Genomic DNA, 17,993 nt, shown 5'->3' with positions numbered 1-17,993 from the left:
TAATAAAACTGCAATTAATATATCATGGACCGGGCGGGAACTCTGCCCCCCTTCCAACCCCCACAACGACCTTACCGCAAAGGTCGATTAGCATACTGACTTAGCGTAGGGCATTGATTAGGCTCCACAACTTAATAGGTATGAGCACCAAATTTAAGTAATTTATTTCACGTTTCATCCCTATGTTGGTGTTCTATTACGTGTGATAGAAGGATGGTTAATACTTCAATAATATCGAGTGTCATAGTAGTGTATATAGATATAATATACTCTTGGAGATATCACCAATGTTAGTGTGAATATGAAGCCACAATCAAGTTGAAAATCAAGGATTGTTCTTTAAAAGATACTAACAAAACAAGATATTGTTGAAACCAGTTGCGCTAAAACCTCGAAGCATTAGTGAGAGGTGCAACAGGACTTATACCTAGACCGACCCGGTCGATATCTCAACACTCCTCTGCACGGGGACAACTTGTGTACATTCGGGTCCTAACATACAAGGGACAGGGGGGGGATTTGAACTTGTGATCGACCTGCTCTGATACCATGTTGAAACCAGTTGCGCTAAAACCTCGAGGCATTAGTAAGAGGCGCAACATGACTTATACCTAGATAGGCCCGGTCGATATCTCAACAGATATATGCACAAAACTATATTGCACTACCCCAATGGAACTCACATGCAGGACCAGCACTCAATAATTCAATATTCTCAAAACCTATACATAAAGTTCAAGTTAAAGATTATTCACTTAGGACCGATAAGGATAGTGAACTACCAACTAGATGACATTTCAAGTTATAAAGACACTTGTGATTGAAAGCTACACTGTACTTATTGTGTTATACCAAGATAATTACTTATTTATTTAAAGCAAGATAAAGTTTAAAAGAAAAAAATTAAATAAAAAATTATTTTCTTAATTTTTTAATTTTTAAAAGTTTTTATTTATTATTTGGCGCAATTTTAAAAGAAGCTTTTAAAAAGAAAATGTCTTACTATTTAAAAATAAAAAAAGAGGGCATTTTTTATTTTCCTTTTTTGTCAGATTTTGAATAAAAAGAGGAGTGCATTTTAAAAGGAAAAAACGGAAAGGCAGTCTGCGTGGTCATTTCATGCAGTCTTCAATAATGGAGTCTTATCCTTAATCCTTATCCTGCGCAAATCGGAGCACGGGTTGGTAGTTGGCTTTCTCATACGCTCAACGACGTACGTTAGTTTCCGTCGCCGTCCATAAATAAAGCCGCCGAACTGCTGGCGCCAGCGGATCTTTCTCCTTGCCTCTTTCTCCCGTTTTGACGTCCATTTTCCGCGTTTCTTCCCGATCCTGAGTGGGCAAGAATTGGGTTATGTTGCTGGTTTTTAGCGCGAGAGAACCCGAAGAGTGTGCATTTTATGACCTGGCGCTGAATTTGTGGTGAGTGGGGAGCTCAATTTTGTTATCTATTGGTTGAATTAGGGCTGTTGGCGTGGAATTTTATGACTTGTACCCGGAAATGCCGCAACATTTGTCTCTGATTCGATTTCTGAAGCCTATGAAGCCATGAAGTGCTGTTTGGTTGTGCACTGTATTGTTGGGATGAATACTTTCTGAATCTAAGAGGCTACGTGTCGAAGGTTTCTAGTTTGGAAGTTAATAGGTTACTATCGCTGAGAAAATATAAGGACTCGAGCGGAGATGTGGGGAAGTGGAGCTAGGTTTTATTGGGGGAGAAAGGAGAGTGGAGGGGTGAAGGGAGTCGTTGTTGTTTTCGCCTGGTTGTCGAGTGACGAGAAACATTTGAAACGCTTCGTGGATCTGTACGCATCTTCTGGGTGGATTTCACTCATCTGCCATTCCGAATTTCTCAATATGTAAGTTTCGCAGTTTGATTCTTTTCAAAATTATATTTTTTTTAATTTTGCTGGTTAAATTATGATGAAAGAAAAAAAATAACGATTACTGAATTTTGGATATTTTCTATTCGTAGTGAGATTTTCTATTCGATTTTAGAGTGTTATGATTCAGTGTCTTTACAAGCTCTCCACCCCATCGCGTCCATACTTATTAAATCTTGAGGTAGGATTGAGGTCATTGAATCTTCGTGTCTTAGAACCTGGAAAGTTGGGCGGAGGCTTCAATTCAGAGGGATATGGAGTTATTTTTTTCATTTAGTGCATGCTATTTGGGAATATAATCCAGTAGAACTTTTTGTTGTTGAAACTTCTCCAAGAACCTTTGATTCTGAAATGAGCTTCTCCTTTTTCATCTGAAAGCTATTTCTAGCCGCGTGCTTTATCCTGCAACCTTTGTAATTCAGATAAAAAGTTATAAAAATAAGTTCTGGATTGCAATTTTTAACAGGTTTTTCCCAGACAAGGCCACATCAATAGCGCTTGGTTTAATTGGTGAGCTTGTTAAGGTATGTGACTAATGTGCCAGCAATTACATTTGGTTATTGTCTGCCAGAACCATTTTTCCTATGAAGAGAAAGATATTATTAAATGGGTTTTACTATGTAAGAGCGATCTTCTTATTTGTTTGTATGGATTTTAGGAACTGAAGATCAAACCATTACCGGTAGTGTTTGCTGCATTTTCGGGCGGACCTAAAGCATGCATGTACAAAGTGCTTCAGGTCTGTTGCTGACATCAGTGTATCTGTTACTTCCAGTGTATCTGAGTGTCTGTAAATTCTCTTACATGGGCTTAACAAATTTTCTGTGACTGGCAGATAATTGAGGGGAAATGTGAAGAACAACCCGATGCAGTGAGTTTTCTTGTTTTGTAGTTTATATTAATTTAACTATTTATGTTGTCATATCTGACTTTGGAGCTTTGACATCCTCCCTCCTTTTCTCTTATGAAGGATAAATACCAGTTCGTCAGAGACTGCATTTGTGGTTATATATACGATTCTAGCCCTGTAGATTTTACAAGTGATCTGGGTACTCGTTTTGTGTTGCATTCATCAGTGCTCAAGATGAATCAGCCACCAAGAATAGTTTCGTGGATGGCAAATGCCATTGCTTCTGGTCTAGACAGTCTCTTTATTAACAGGTTTGAAGCCCAGAGGGCAGAGTATTGGCAGACCCTGTACTCTTCAGTTGTAAGATCTTCATATTCTTTACCCGTCCAAACTGTGAAGTTATCAAGTGTCTTCCCTAATTTATTTTTCTCGTTTTTTTGTTCCCAGAACATGGGCGCATTTCTGATTTTTTGCTCAGAAGATGATGAGCTTGCTCCCTACCAAATTATTTGTAACTTTGCCCAACGTCTGCAAGAGCTTGGTGGTGATGTGAAACTAGTGAAATGGACCGGTTCACCTCATGTAGGTCTGTCCTATGTCACTCATATATGAGGATCTCAAAACCATTGGGGACTAATATAAAACCCTAACAGAGTTCATGATGCAAAGATGCCAACAAATGTCATAATAAGTTGACTAATCAGGTTTTCAGCATTTGGTTTATCACACGATCAAATGAGAATGATGTGATTAAATTTGCTGTTAATTAGCAAAACACATCATATAGCCCAGAGATCTCTATATTAATATAGTGACTAATTTTCAGTTATCATTATCTCTGGAATGAAGCTCAAAAGCACAAGTAAATTCCGCGATGAATGATATTGACAGATGTTTCACTTAAGCATCATAAACGATTTTTTAATATTATGGGAAAAAAATCACAAGCACAAGCAAAAGCAAAAGAAAGGAAACTGCTTGTTTGTGTATTAGTAGTTGATTTTGAGTTCATTGTTCCTATCATTGCAGGTCACTTCAAGCACCATCCGACTGAGTACAGCGCTCGTGTCACCGAGTTTCTTGAGAAAGCTTGTTTAATTTATTTCCAGAGAATTCAGCAGCTCAACCATGAAAGAATGGGTTTAGGAGGCACATCTGACCAAACACATGAGGTTTGCAATCTTAGTAAAGCTGCTGCAAAGTCGGATGAGAGTCTCCGAAGAGTTGCAGTGGATTCAAGTAACCACTTCTTTTTGCCAAGCTCGATGGAGATCCAGGAAGGAAGGGAAGTAGGTTCTGTGCAGGATGAGGAAAAGCAAAGAGTAATCCATCTGCAAAGGAGCCAGCCGGCCATTAGTGCACACAGTGTACTGGGTGGGATGCTGTTCGACGTCTGCATTCCCAAGAACGTAGAAGATTGGGACATAAAGAACGGGTCATTCAGTAGGAGGAACAGATTTAGATCTTCGAGCAGGAATAATCCATTTAATCCTATGAAATGCATAAGAAGGTCAAGACTCTAGGACTGTTACATGAAAATAAACTGGGCAGAAATGTCTGTATCTTTCTTGTTTCTGCCTGAGAGAATTGTACAGGAGATGCTTGGGTGGAACAGTATGAAGCTTGCAGGTGAGAGGGATCTGGATGAAAAAAACTGTGAGATCATCACCGTTTCATGACTTCTTTCCTATCTCTGTCTCAAGCAACTATAGGTGGCCAAATCATGTAGGTTTTTTCTGTTAAAAATTAATAATAAACATTAAAAGTTTGTTCAATAATATTTTATAATAGAATAATGTAATATTAAGATAATGTATTTTATAAAAAAATAATTATTAATGATGAAGAATATGTATGAAAGAGTTTTACATTACTTTTATAATAAAAAGTCTTACAAAGCCAGAATTATTATGTAATAAAGTGTACTCAGAATTGGCTTGCATAGGAGTTTAATGTATTCAGATTATAACAAGTTAATAAAATTTTTTTTTTCATAAATTTAATAATTAATATTAAGATAATATAATAAAATAATTAAAAATAAATTTTTTTAAAAAAATTAAAACAAAAAAACATTCTTTAATTATAAGGTACTTATTTTTATTACATGAAAAAAATGCTATTTCACTTTTCAAAAGTAAAGCAGTAAAATATTAAATTAAATAGTTAAAAATAATTAAGACAATATATTTAATAGTTAATTTAAAGAAATCACGTTGAAACTAAAATAGTAAAATAGTTAATTAATATTTTAAAAATAATCAAGATAATACATTTAATAGTTAATTGAAAAGAGAAAGATAAAAATATAATAAAAATTAGTTATTGTTTTGGTTTCCATAAAATAGAAAAAAATATTTTTGTACTAATTTTTATGAAAATTTTATTAGAACTTAGCATCAATTTTTTGTGTTTGTCTGAAAAACAGAAAAATCATTTTTCCTTCAATAGTTTTCATTAAATTGTTTATTGGAAAACTATCAAATTTAATATTAATTGAAATTTAATAAACGTTAATTAATAAAGTAATTAATTTAAAATTTAAATTTTAAAATTTAAAATAATAAATTGATTGAAATTTATGCAATTATCAGAATAACCCAGCATGCCTCGCATTTGAGGCACACGGGGTCGTCTTCCCAGCCGAGCTCGACCTCGACCTCTCTGAGCGGGAAGAGTGAAACGAATGTAAAATGTAAGGCCTTACATACCTTACGCAAACTGGGGACCCGAGCTCGATCTCTCTGGTGGATGCAAAAAAATCAAACGCAGAGGGGTTCGGAGGGAGAAATGGCAGAGAGTGAAGAGGGGATCTGAAGGCGGGCAGTTTAAAAAGCCTTCCCCCCTCACCCGCTCGGCTCGCTGTTGTCATTATCGGTTTTCTGTTTTTAATTCTATCGTTATTGATTTCTTCCCAAAATTCACTCACTGTTATGTCTATTATCATTTTATAAGGTAAGTGTCTATTATCTCTGGAAATTCTGATAAGTCTCTGTTATAAGGTATGTCTATTATCTCTGGAAATCTCACAAGAATGTAAAAAAAAAAAAAAAAAACTAAACTAAAAGAGCTGTTTGTAATGAAAGTTTGACATATAAGGGCAAAAGATGCCAAGATACAAAATCTGGTATTGGGAGAATGGAATATACAAATTAGTTGTTAAGGGTGGTGGTGTTTCCCGGGAGATGCTCGGCGACGCAGCACTTGTCGTCCCAGTAGGGATCCGTTTTGTCGATGGGACGACGGCCGATCCGCCATGCATACTCGCATTCCCAGTACAGGGCGTAGGGGCAGAGCACACCGGATAGGAGATTATATCCTCCCATATCCTTCAAGCAGTTGGCCCATCCTTCCTTTGCACACTGCAGCCATTTGTTCCTCTTCACATACTCTTCGTTCAATGTCTCGAACGTCCACGCCTCCACCACCGTGGCCGTCATCAACACCAGCACCATCGCCACTGCCGTCGTCTCCTTCCTTCCCACCCAACTCATTTCTGTCGTTAGCAGTACTTTTTTTTTTTTTTGTCTGTACTTCTTTTATGTTTTCTCCTCTCAGCAAGTGCTTAAACTAACTGAACAGAGGGATTGTAAGAAAAACCAGCAGAGAATTGAAAAAGATTCTTACAGTAAAACAAACTGAAACTAGAAGAAGAAAAAAACCCCACTTTCTGTACCAGATGATTGGAAGAGAAGGGGAATTAAACAAGCCATTCTTATATATATTGTTCAAAAGGCGAAAGTTAATAACTAATTATCTTCAATTGCCTGCGTTACTGTAGCTACAGCTGCAACTGAAAACTCCAAAAATAGAAAATGCCGTGGAAGTATGACATTCTGTCGTCCGATCTAATCCTCTGGAAGTAACTATATCAGTCAGAAGTTGCTCCGATTCTCACCTTGGTTGCCTCGTTTACGTTGTGAAAAGATAAAACTCAAAAGAGTTGGTTGTACCAGTTGCGGCGACATCGACGTTGAACCCCACACTTTAATTACAGGTTGGTTGTGAGGTGTAAATACCGGTAGCCATCAACAGACTGGAACGGATTTGGGGTTACCAGTTCGAGCAGCAGCAACGAAGGATTATTGTGCGCCGGTCATGTTGAAATTACGGAGAAAGAGAAAATAATTTATTGACTTGATAATTAACTGAGGAAATAAGTTGAACCATATTACAAATAAGTTACCCATGTCCTCGTTACATTCAAAGTCTAAATCCTAAAAGTAAATACTAGAATAGAAAAAACTGAACAGAGACATTTTTGTGAGACTTCCTTCAATGAGATTCCTGTAAAACTCAATATATGTAAGAAAATAACCCCAAACATTTAAACTTGAGGTACAATAGGAATTTTTTTAGCCTTAGGACAATTGCATAATCTACATATTTTACCAATGTATACATATATTTTAAACATATTAGAATCACTTAGGATAAATTTTAATCATGCTTTGAAAACACACTTAGAGATTCGGCACTGGATTGATCTATCAAATCTGCCAATGATCGAGCAAAAAGAATGTGCATAGGCCAAAAATATAAAGCATGATCGATTAATCAAGGGTGATTAATCAATCAACCAGAGCATGACTAAACTGAGTTATAAAGCATGATCAATCATTCCCTATGGACGGATGGATCGATGGTGTCCAGGCAATACAAAATTACGAAGATTGGTCAATCAACCACTTGACGTTGATCAATCATACAAAAGTTTGCCAACCAGGGACATGAAGCATGATTGATCGATCATACTTGTAATGCAGTGCAGTAGGAATTCTAATTGATTGATTATTCCTTGGTCAATCAACCACTTGACGTTGATCGATCATACAAAAGTTTGCCAACCAGGGACATGAAGCATGATTGATCGATCATACTTATAATGCACTGCAGTAGGAATTCTAATTGATTGATTATTCCTTGCACATTGATCAATCAACTTAATTTGTCAAACCTAACAAAAGGATATTGGTTGATCATACTATCAATCAATAAGTAACCAAAATACAGTTGTTACACTAGATTGATCGATCAATACCCTATACTAATCGATCAATAAAAAGTTCCACTTTTGCAAATAGTAAAAAAATAGCTAGTTTGGCTTGGGGAACTTATAAATACTCCACCAAATGTTCTTTTGATAAATTAATGAATATTTATTGGTTTACCCACTACATTCAAAGTTATCAAACTTGAAAAACCTTCTCTAAGTAAATTTTTTAGAAAGAAAAAGTCTTCCTTGCAAATCTTTTCCTCTTTTCTCAAGTCCTACTCCTTGCATTCGATTAGTCAAACTCCAAACTCATTCACATTGTGCATCAAATCTAGGGGCTTGGTCAAATTTAAAGAAAAAAATTGTCTCTCCAAATATCAAAGGGTGTAAGCTTTTCTTTTTTCTTGTAAACTTTTGATTTTATTTAAAAGGTTCATCTAGATCCTTGAATCTGTATTGAAGAGATTGATAGAGCTAGAATCTAGCTCAATCTCAACGGAGATTACTTGTAATCGTGTACTTGAGCATACACGTGGCTTAAAAGAGAGCTGTAATATCTTTTGTGTTATTCCAAACCAATAAAGCTTATATTAGTGGAATTCCCAAGCATGGGTTTTAGGATAGTAAATAACAATAGGGGGACATTGATCACACAAAATCTGGTGTTATTGTGGTGTGTGCATGTACTTTACTTTTACTTGTACTTGTATTTACAATTATTTGTAAAAACTCAATTCACTTCCCACTCCCCTTCCTCCTCCTCCTGAGAAGCCACTTGGGCTAACACCCTTAGATTGAAATTTGTTATAGTAATTATGAAAATGAGATACTTCTCTTCTTTGTTTAATGGGCTAGTATCCGGAGGAAGTAAGGAAAACTACTCAAACGAGCTTGGAAGGGAAGCTGTAGATTCAATGGTGAAAGATGTGAAGAAGAAAGATATGATAGCCAATTCTTTAGGCAATGTTAACTGTGAATGCTTGAAGTGTTTTGCATCAACTTTCACACAATGAGGAGAGAAAGACATGAATCGATACTGCTTTCTCCTTTGGCAAATAGTCTCTTTTTTATTTCAACATTTGCTTTTGGTTTTAGAAAGCTTATAATGGATTCATGTCATTCTTTTGAAGTTCCATGACGCTTTTGACTTCTGATTTAATAACTACTACATTTATTTAGATTTGAAATAAGAAAATTCTAGATGTTGTGAGTTTAATCTTTGTAGCACGAACATGTTGTATACTTTTGACGATAAGCAAATTTCAATTGTAAGAGTGAGAAGAAGATATCCACTCAATCTTGGTTGTGGATGTATTTTGGTTGTATAGGGTTTAACAACAAAGCGTTTCATTCAGTGAGTCAACTACTTTAGTAAAAAATGGGAGGTTCAGATTCTCATATCGATCCTCAGAATAATGTTTCTTATTTTTAAATTTGCCAACAGTAGCTTGAAGCCCTTCTCTTCTGTCAGAGGGTGATCGTGTTTTAATAACAAATGTTGATGAGTCTCATGCTGCATTTGCAACAAAATCCAAGGAGGGAAGTCGTTCATCTAATTGTAGACTTTAAATCCCGTTTACCTCATATCTCTCTCTCTCTTTATCTATCTATCTATCTATCTATCTATCTATCTATCTATCTATGTTTGTTTCACTTTCACTTGGGTACTTTTAACGGATGCAATCTCCCTTCATTCAATCTTCCAATTTAGATTTAAATTTTTTTTTATCTTTGTATGATTTGTCCTTTTTCTAATGATTTCTTAATGGATCTTTAAGCTCAAAATGGGGAGAATGGTTATTTGAATATTCATAGGTATTTTAATTCTTGTCCATTTTTGGGTCTTTTTAAATACTTGTAGGTGGTTTAGTTCTTATGCTGGTGTGTATTTTGAAATCAATTGAAACAAATGCATATTTATTATAATAAAATTAATAAATGAGAGTTTGATGTTCTTAATTTAATTAGTATTTTTTCCATTTTTTTCTACTTCTAATCCAAACAAGAAATACCTTGTTTCTCCTCCATTTTCTCTCTCACGTCGTATATCCATCCAAAAAAATGAAACTTCCTTTAGTTTTTTTTTTTTTCTGTTCTTCTTTCTTTTCTTCTCCCTCCACTCTGTGGTGCTACCAAACACTGTCATAACATCGGCACTTAAAAAAGACAAAGAGTGTTATGCATGCAATTATGTGTAACTACTATATTGCAAAACTAACCATTGCTCCTAAATCTGACAATTATAGCATAACCTATTATCATGATGTGTCTCTATAATCTTGTCTGCAACATGGTCAAAAGCCAAGTGCAAAAAGAAAATAACTTAATTCTTCTAGGATTACAAGAGCATTTTCAACGTTTCTTTAGGGTTATTACTCATAATTAATTAACTCAAAATATTTAATTTCTTTACTCCAATATGGCATACAAGATCAATAGTCATTTGCCAAAAAGCTTTGGATGTTTGAATAGATAATAGAAGTGCATATGAAACATCATAGAGGAATTTTTTTTTTTCTTAACAAAATGGCAACAAGTGAAGAAGAAATTGACTTCTGAACATGAATATCCGAAATGCAGATCCAATGTATATCTGATATCGATTCTAGGTTTAAATTTTAAACCAAGATACCCAAATTTTGCGATTATCCAAATCCAATATCTCTTCAAATTTTAAATATTATTTAATGATTTTATATTTGATATCTTTAAATGAATGGACATAATAGAAATGGGTTATCTACAATATATATATATATAAATTTTCTAAAAAATATATTAATTTTCCTCTAATTAAGTAAGTTTCTAAATTTTTAAGTAAAGAAAATCCTGGGAACTCTTTAGAATTATCATGAAACCAAAATTGAATAAAAATATGTTGTTCAATTTATAATTAAATTTAAATTATTAAAAAATAAATAATATAAATCTAAAATTGATTGTCCTATCTATTCATATTGATTTCCTAACTTATAACATTATAATATAAAAATATTATTCTTAATAACAATTATACTTTTAGGCCCTTTTAGTCTCTTTTTTAAAAAGTACTAAAAAATATATTTTTAGTAGAAATACGTTTTTAGGGACCATTAGTACTTGTTGTATCTTAAAAATATTTTTCTACTTTGAAAATTCTTACCAAGAAAATCATATAATTTCTAAGTAAAATTTTCCAGCCAAGACGGGGTAAAAACCGTATGAATTTTTTTTAATAACTATTAATTTCTCTAAAAAAAGTTATTAACAGGTCTATTTAATTTTCTTTGAAATTTTAAATTTTTTTATATAATTTCCTAATAAGTCACTAATAGGATTTTATATTAAAATTTCTTAAAAATGCGTATGAAAAATATTTCTAATTTTCCCTGAAATTTAAATTTCCAACAAGAAGCATGGGGCCTAAGTTTTATAAATATTAGTTTTCAATGTAATTTTTTCTGTTTAATTTACTCAAATTTTCGCATACTTTTATTTAATTTTCGGAATTTGGATATTTTGTAAATAGATGAATCTGGGAACCGTAATATCTGATCCGTTTACAATCCAAGACAAAATGCATACGATATTTTGGTTCAATGTCCTGGACGAGTTAGGTCCAGGAAATTCCTGGATATGGATAATCATCAGATCACGCTTAATAATTGGGCCTAGGTTTCAGCAATGTCCCGTCCAAGGATTTCCTGGACCAAAGAGGTCGAGGATATCCCCTCACGTCCAGTTCTCCTATTCCTATCTTCACTTCTAGAGAACCGTAGGCTCAACCTGCAAGGGACTAAGCTTTCACAGCAGAAACGCGTACGCAATAAACAGAAAAATAGTTTTTTTTTTTCTTCCCCGAATCACTGCAATAATCAGGTAACCAACGACTCTAGCGAAAGAAACAGATCAACATAAAAAAAACCCGCAAAATTTTGATTGTTTACACATACAGATAATGGGATGGTAAAAACATGGGATATGGAAAGAGCCGAAGTAGAGACAAAAAAAGAATTGGGAAACTGTTAAAACTCTCAAAATCAACACTATCTATCTCATGTACCTTTATTTACATCACGCTGTGCTTCCCGTCAATATATACATAGTGGAGATATGCTTATTTAGTCACTCATTTTCACAATCAAATCCTCTACCATGGTCCTGTCAGTGTCCTCCTCAAGCATCGCTTCTTAGATACATGCTTCTGATTTATTATTTCCAAAACCTGCATAGCCAAAAACCTATAAAATCTTATCGTGGACATGAGCAGAAGGGACCATACCGATCCAATCAGTTTATTCTATTACACAATACAACCCAGATCCCAGAATGTAGTTCGGATCAGGAACTGGATTTTCAAAGCAGAAGCTTCCCTTGTTTGGGTGAACTCGAAGCTCATTGGAGTTTTGAGCTTGTTTTCTTTTCTAGATCAGTTGGGATAATATTTGAGAGTGGATAACCAGACAACAACAGTTTGTCTTTTGATTCTTCCATGTTTTGCACTATTCCAAGGGCATGGCACACTTCCACAATAAGATACATTTGCAAAAATAGTTGGAACGATGTTCTGATGATGATAATTACAGCCACAATAATGCAATGTTTAGCTATATGATTCACATGGAATTCATTAATCAGTAGCTTGTATTCAGCAAATTCACACGGATATTTACCCAGTCATCATAATTATGTTTCAAAAATCAATGATTCTCCAAGATGATGCTAAAAATCTGGATAGTCAGGGTTAGAGATTGCGAGTTGTTATTTTGCTTACAAAGAAATAGCAGTCTACACTCATACATTCTACCGCATTTTGTAAGTATGAAGTTGGGTCCAAGACCTATTCAAAATGACTAGCCAATTTAGAAAACCTTTTTCCCAACTACTAAACTCAAGATCTTTGTACTAATTAATCCATTCTTTAATAAAAAAAACTATCCAGGAAATAGAACAAAACATCAGTTCACTTGGACTTCAACCCTGATGGTGAAAATGCCATAGAAGTCAATCATTTCCTTCATATGCATTAGAACGGAAGCAGCCAAGAGACAAATGAGAATAAGGTTAGATTACTTCAGAGCCATTCAAGCACTCTAGTTATGCACATAATGGATGAGGGCAAAGTAATACAAACGATGCAAGAAAATAAGGTTTTCAATTATCATGAAAACTTTTGAACCAGTTATCAAACCTTTTAACTCTTACAAGGTAGGACAAGCCACAGAGGACAAAAACAGTGTTTCCAAAGACAATCCCCATTCAAGAGACAAATCTCTGGCCGATCCGTATCCTGGACGCACAAAGTGCTTTCCCTCTCCATCCCAGACGCTCAAACTCGGTCACCTCACACAGCCCAGTCCTGCCCACCACCCTTTTCAAAATCCATATTTTTTTTCATTGTGCCAAGGAAAAATCCTTGTAACTAGAAATATATATGCAAAACAAAGGCATCTAAAAATAGTTACTACATGCATAAACAAATTATGTATAAAATCAAATGTAAGATGGCATACAAACTATACCAGGTGGTGATAACAGGGTGCACAAGTGTGAGAAAAGTGGGCAGAACAGGGAGTGATTGACTCATTCATGGTGTGATTTTTGCAAAATTAGTTATGACAACTGGTTTTCTACCTGGCCACATGATCCCTCACTCTCACAGGTTCTGGTTTTCCTGTTCTCAACCACTATGCTTTTTGTATTTTGAGAAGCTACCTCCTCTTTACAATTTAAGCTAAGTACTCGATTTAAGAGTAGTAGGATACTATTGCAATTTATATACACTGAAGTGAGTACACAGATGATCAACAATAGAACCAGAAAGATTCCTATTTTCAACCTCAAAGGAAATAAAGGCAATCACTATTGAAGAAGTAATTTACCCGATTCTTCTGCACTTCCAAAACGTCTGCCTGCAATGAATAAAATTTGGTTAAATATGGTAAAATTGGGAAAATCAAGCAATCTGGTTGAACAATAAATGCCTCTCTGTAATTTAAATAGCCAGGCATGTCACTACAACTTTCTACATGCTAAAAAAGCACTAATATACCTGTTTCTTCTGTAACAATTGGTTCTCCTCTTTAAGTTTCGCAACTTCAGCTTCCAGTTCCATTGTATAGGCCTGCTTCAACCCAAAAGTAATGAGATTGAAGCAAAGAACAAAAGGCTGAAGCTCAGGAAGAGTGAAATCCATGTAACAAACAATGTCCAAAATAAGCAGTGAACTTGCCTGCTTACGAGCGCGTGATCGAGCAGCTGATTCTCTATTCTTAATCATTCGCCTTTGTCTCCTCTCAACAACTTTCTCCACTGCACCACTACATTTCCTTCCCTTATTAAATGTGTAAGGACCAGGAGACAAAGAAGTGCCCCCATCTCTCTTACGCATGACATCTGAAGATAGTCGGTTAGCAGGTGATCCTGTTGCAACCTTGACAGATGCAGCACCTAGACCGACCATCCCCAACGTCGGTCCACCTGGTAGACCACCTCCACCTTGTCCAAATCCATTATTCACTGATGTATCTGCCATACCAGTAATTCCAGTTCTCAGCCCTGGATTCCCAAGTTCCCCTCCATGGATTGAAGTGCCAAATGCAGCTGTGACTTGATTTGGAAAAAGTTGCTGCTGAGCCCTAATTCCGTTCACATTCATTGAGAACTTTGGTGATTGATTTGGAATCTGATTTATATCATTATTATTCTTGATCTCTATAATTCCATTACCAACTACTGGGTTGGTCTGACCTGGTTGTGGATAACCATGTGACAGACCTGCATTGTTATTGTTAGAACGTGATAAATCTCCATAAAATCCACCATTATTACTTGGTTTTCCAGTCAATTGTGCGTCTTCTTTCACCACCCCAGCTCTCACCAAAAACTCTTCCAAGGTCATCTCTCCTAAAGTTTGCTGACTCTTTGGAAAACTTGACCCTAAATTGCTATTCCCGTCTTTTGTCACACTTTCTTTGAATACGTCTTTCCACACTTCATCAACAGTCTTCTGACTAAGTGTTCTTGGGAGTGTCAGCGACCCTTGTCGCTGCAAACTCCCACTGTGTGGCACACCTTCACCAGATCCAAAGGCTGTGGTCATAGCTTGGGTCTCTTCAGCAGTCCAGATGTTTTTTAGAAATTCATCCATGTTCATCGATCCAAAATCCTTCCCGAAACCCCCAAGAGAGTTTTGAAATTCGTCCAAGGTTAAGGAGTAGACTGAAGATTGGCGAGCCAAGGTACCCAGTGGCCGCCCTTCACTATTTTCCATGTTCCTGAAGTTCACGTGTGACCCCATCATTTAAAGCACAGGATCTATCAAATCAAGCTACCTATGCTATCTGGTGATGAATGGAAGCCGATTGGATCATACTGGCTTTTGTGAAACAGGGATAACCTGGTGTTGATCAGATACAACTCCCAAGTCCTAGAAAAACCACAGAGCAAAATCAAGAAAATGAAATTGCCACTAGCATGTTCATGCAGCAGTAGTAAAAAGTTCCAATTTTTACTCGTATCAGCTCGAGACAGGAAAAGAAAAAATTAAACCGTATATTTCCTACCAAATTTCAACAACGAAAAACACAGAGTAGAAATTCAAATATACTCAACAAGTAAGCACATCCAACTCACTCCATCCAACAAAGTTCAAATCCGCTATATATTCTTCCAAGAAAGAACTCTACGACTACGCACTTTACCTACTCGGATTGAACATAACAAAAAATAAATAAATAAATAACTCCCTGATGCATGAAAATATATCGAGTTCGCACGCAGTTATGCAAAACAGAGCTTCAGAGATGGAAACCACAAACTGACCTCCCCCACACTGATATCAGCCAGTAACAAGAAAGAAGAGGGAAACCAAATTTCTGAAAATCCAGAGTCTGAGATCAGTGAAAAAATAGATGAAGTGAGGCATCAGCGCAACCCTAAGACCTATTATCCTTCAACTGAAGTTCGCTACCTACTAGAAAAAACCTCATACCAGAATAAACCAAACAAAAAAAAAAAAAAAACGGTTCGTCGATAGTACATCCGCAGCAGTAGAGCTGCTTCATGGATCACATGAATTGCGATATAAAAAAATCCCAACCATAAAACCTAAAAGCTTTTTTCCCACTCAAAATGGACCAGCTACTGACAAAATCATCAATACTCCAACTTCAGGAAAAAGAAAATCAAAACAACGTTACTCCCAACAGATCGAAAGCAAAGTTCCTCATAATTCAAACTAAACCTACGAAATCAGACCAAACACACACACAAAAAAAAAAAAAAGTAAAAAAAAAAAATACTAGAAAAAAAATAAATAAATAAATAAAATTTCCATTTTCAGAGAGGAGGAGACAAGGAAGCATATTTACCTCGGCTTTTTCCTTCTGCGATGGCCTTTTCTCCTCTGGAGCGCCAAGTGTCGCGAGACTAAAGAAGGGCGGAGAGATAGTCTGCATTTAAGAAAGCGAGAGCTTCGAATAAAGCAAATCATTAAACTAAGTAATAAACAATTGTGGCCTGCCAACCAGCTTCCGCAACGTGGTCAAATCTCATCGGTCTTCACAGGTTGATGTGACGTCTAACCAATTACTCTGCGAAACATGGGAGGACCAGGTCCGTCCAGCTGTGCGTTCAGACCGCTGTTGTTGCCTGTGGCGTCGTGGATATGTGAAAAGAAACGCGGATGGATTTGTGTGGTGGCTCTAGGAGTATCTAAAATGGTATCACTGCATGATTTGTACTAGTGTGTGAGCGCCATGTTGTTAAGTTCATATGGGAGTATGGTTCGGGTTTCAGTTAGAATTTAATTGATCCGAAAACCCTAGATTTTGGCTTTTGGTATGTGGGTTGGGGATGGGGCGGGAGAAAAACTCTTTAGATTTTAGGGTCAGGGTCTGGGTCAAGTTTACAAGGATGGGTTAGGTTAATAGGGACATGATGGGCATGTTGTTAAGTCGATATGGGAGTAAGAGTGATTTTGGGTTGAGGATGGGTCGAGTTTATGAGGATGGAGACCGGTGAAGTTTATGTGGACGAGGCAAGTATGGTTTACAAGGACGGAGTAAGGATGGTGATCAGGTCGGGGTCAGATTTAATATTTTTGGTTTCTTTTCAGTATTTTTTTAATTTTGGTTTTGGAAAATCAAAACCACAACCGATTTCTTTTGGTTTGCGTATATTTCATTATGTTATATCATAATTTTACCCCATAATTTTTCAATTATTATCTTATTTTACATGAACTGTTCTAAGAAATATTTTTTTTTTTTTTTTTTTTTTGAAGATGGTTACGGCTATGAGAGATAGTCTGAATTCAAGACTGGGGGAATAGAATAGTTCAAACAAGTAGGCAAACAGATACTAGTTCAATAGAATATAACATTAGGGAGATTTGAAAACCTCACTCAATGGTCCTTTCTCACTCAATTCTTTTAGATTAGGTGAACTACAATGGCTTTGTCTATTAATTTAACATGATGTGAGCCATAAGAGTCACTCCAATGTCCTATTAGGCCTTGTTTGGTTTGCGAAAAATATGACACAAAAGATTAAAAAAATCAAGTCTAAACCAAATTGGAATGATAAGAACTCTTTCATTCTTTTCTTCATCGTATCTCAGTCTAGAGTTTTCAGAGCAATATTGTCATTCTAGCAACCGGAGTTTACTAATGTATTTTGTGTTTAGACTTTGCACTTAAAAAATATTTTTAAGCTTAATCCCCCTCATAATTGGGTTTGAGCTCCTTTTTAAGTATTTTTTATATGATTGAACCTCGAAGCCTGAAGCCTGAACACTTATCATCTCACATAACCGATAAACATCCCTACTGCATTGTTCCACAAAATATAAGAAACTAACACAAACTTTTGTTAATTTTCAAATACTACATGGTTCTTTTGTCTCCTAAATATTTTGTGATTTTAAAACCAAACCAAAACCTAGTAGAATAGACAAGATCGCGTTTAAAAAAAATTCGATTATTTATTTCAACATCTACAAGTAATAGAAATAAGTGTTATAAAATATGGATTGAATATGACTAATTGAGTAGTGTTGGACTAAATATTTATCTCCACTTTTTATGTTCCAAACACAGCCTAAGTTTGAAAAGTGATAATTGAACTAATATAATAGAAAAATAAAAATCAAATCTTTTCAAAAAAAATTAAAAATTTAGAGAGACTGGTTTGGTGGAGCAGGGTTGGGCGGGTAGGAAAAAGATTGTCTAAATGAATAGCAGATTGATTATGAATTATCCACACTAGTTGAAAGTTGTTCCAAT

At 35.5% G+C, this 17,993-nt stretch overlaps 2 protein-coding genes across 4 annotated transcripts; one reads left to right on the top strand and one right to left on the bottom strand.

The window, feature by feature from the left end:
* The first annotated feature begins 1,215 nt into the window (after positions 1–1,215).
* LOC137937009 (uncharacterized) lies at positions 1,216–4,452 on the top strand. Its single transcript, XM_068782020.1, has 7 exons — positions 1,216–1,858; positions 2,349–2,406; positions 2,541–2,621; positions 2,718–2,753; positions 2,853–3,092; positions 3,180–3,318; positions 3,762–4,452. Exons 1-7 carry the CDS (start codon positions 1,683–1,685, stop codon positions 4,253–4,255), a joined length of 1,224 nt encoding a protein of 407 aa, XP_068638121.1. The 5' UTR covers positions 1,216–1,682; the 3' UTR covers positions 4,256–4,452.
* Positions 4,453–11,704: 7,252 nt separating this feature from the next.
* Positions 11,705–16,146, bottom strand: LOC137936923 (ABSCISIC ACID-INSENSITIVE 5-like protein 5). 3 transcript variants are annotated; one of them, XM_068781894.1, is made up of 5 exons: positions 16,080–16,146; positions 13,940–15,136; positions 13,760–13,831; positions 13,590–13,619; positions 11,705–11,932 (listed from the first exon to the last, which is right to left on the bottom strand). In XM_068781894.1, the coding sequence occupies exons 2-5, from the start codon at positions 15,008–15,010 to the stop codon at positions 11,858–11,860; spliced, it is 1,248 nt and encodes a 415-aa protein (XP_068637995.1). In that variant the 5' UTR covers positions 15,011–15,136; positions 16,080–16,146; the 3' UTR covers positions 11,705–11,857. The 3 variants fall into 3 exon arrangements, with proteins under 3 accessions (XP_068637995.1, XP_068637996.1, XP_068637997.1); XM_068781895.1 differs by lacking the exon at positions 16,080–16,146 and adding an exon at positions 15,532–15,617; XM_068781896.1 differs by lacking the exon at positions 11,705–11,932 and adding an exon at positions 11,959–13,066.
* Positions 16,147–17,993: the final 1,847 nt, after the last annotated feature.

Source organism: Aristolochia californica, unplaced genomic scaffold (assembly GCF_029961685.1).
Source record: "Aristolochia californica isolate CCGP_79_NKW_82.1479 unplaced genomic scaffold, dmAriCali1.0.hap1 SCAF_7, whole genome shotgun sequence".
NCBI lineage: Eukaryota > Viridiplantae > Streptophyta > Magnoliopsida > Piperales > Aristolochiaceae > Aristolochia > Aristolochia californica.
Note: the sequence above shows the minus strand (reverse complement) of the source record. Positions and strands in the feature narration are given on the sequence as shown.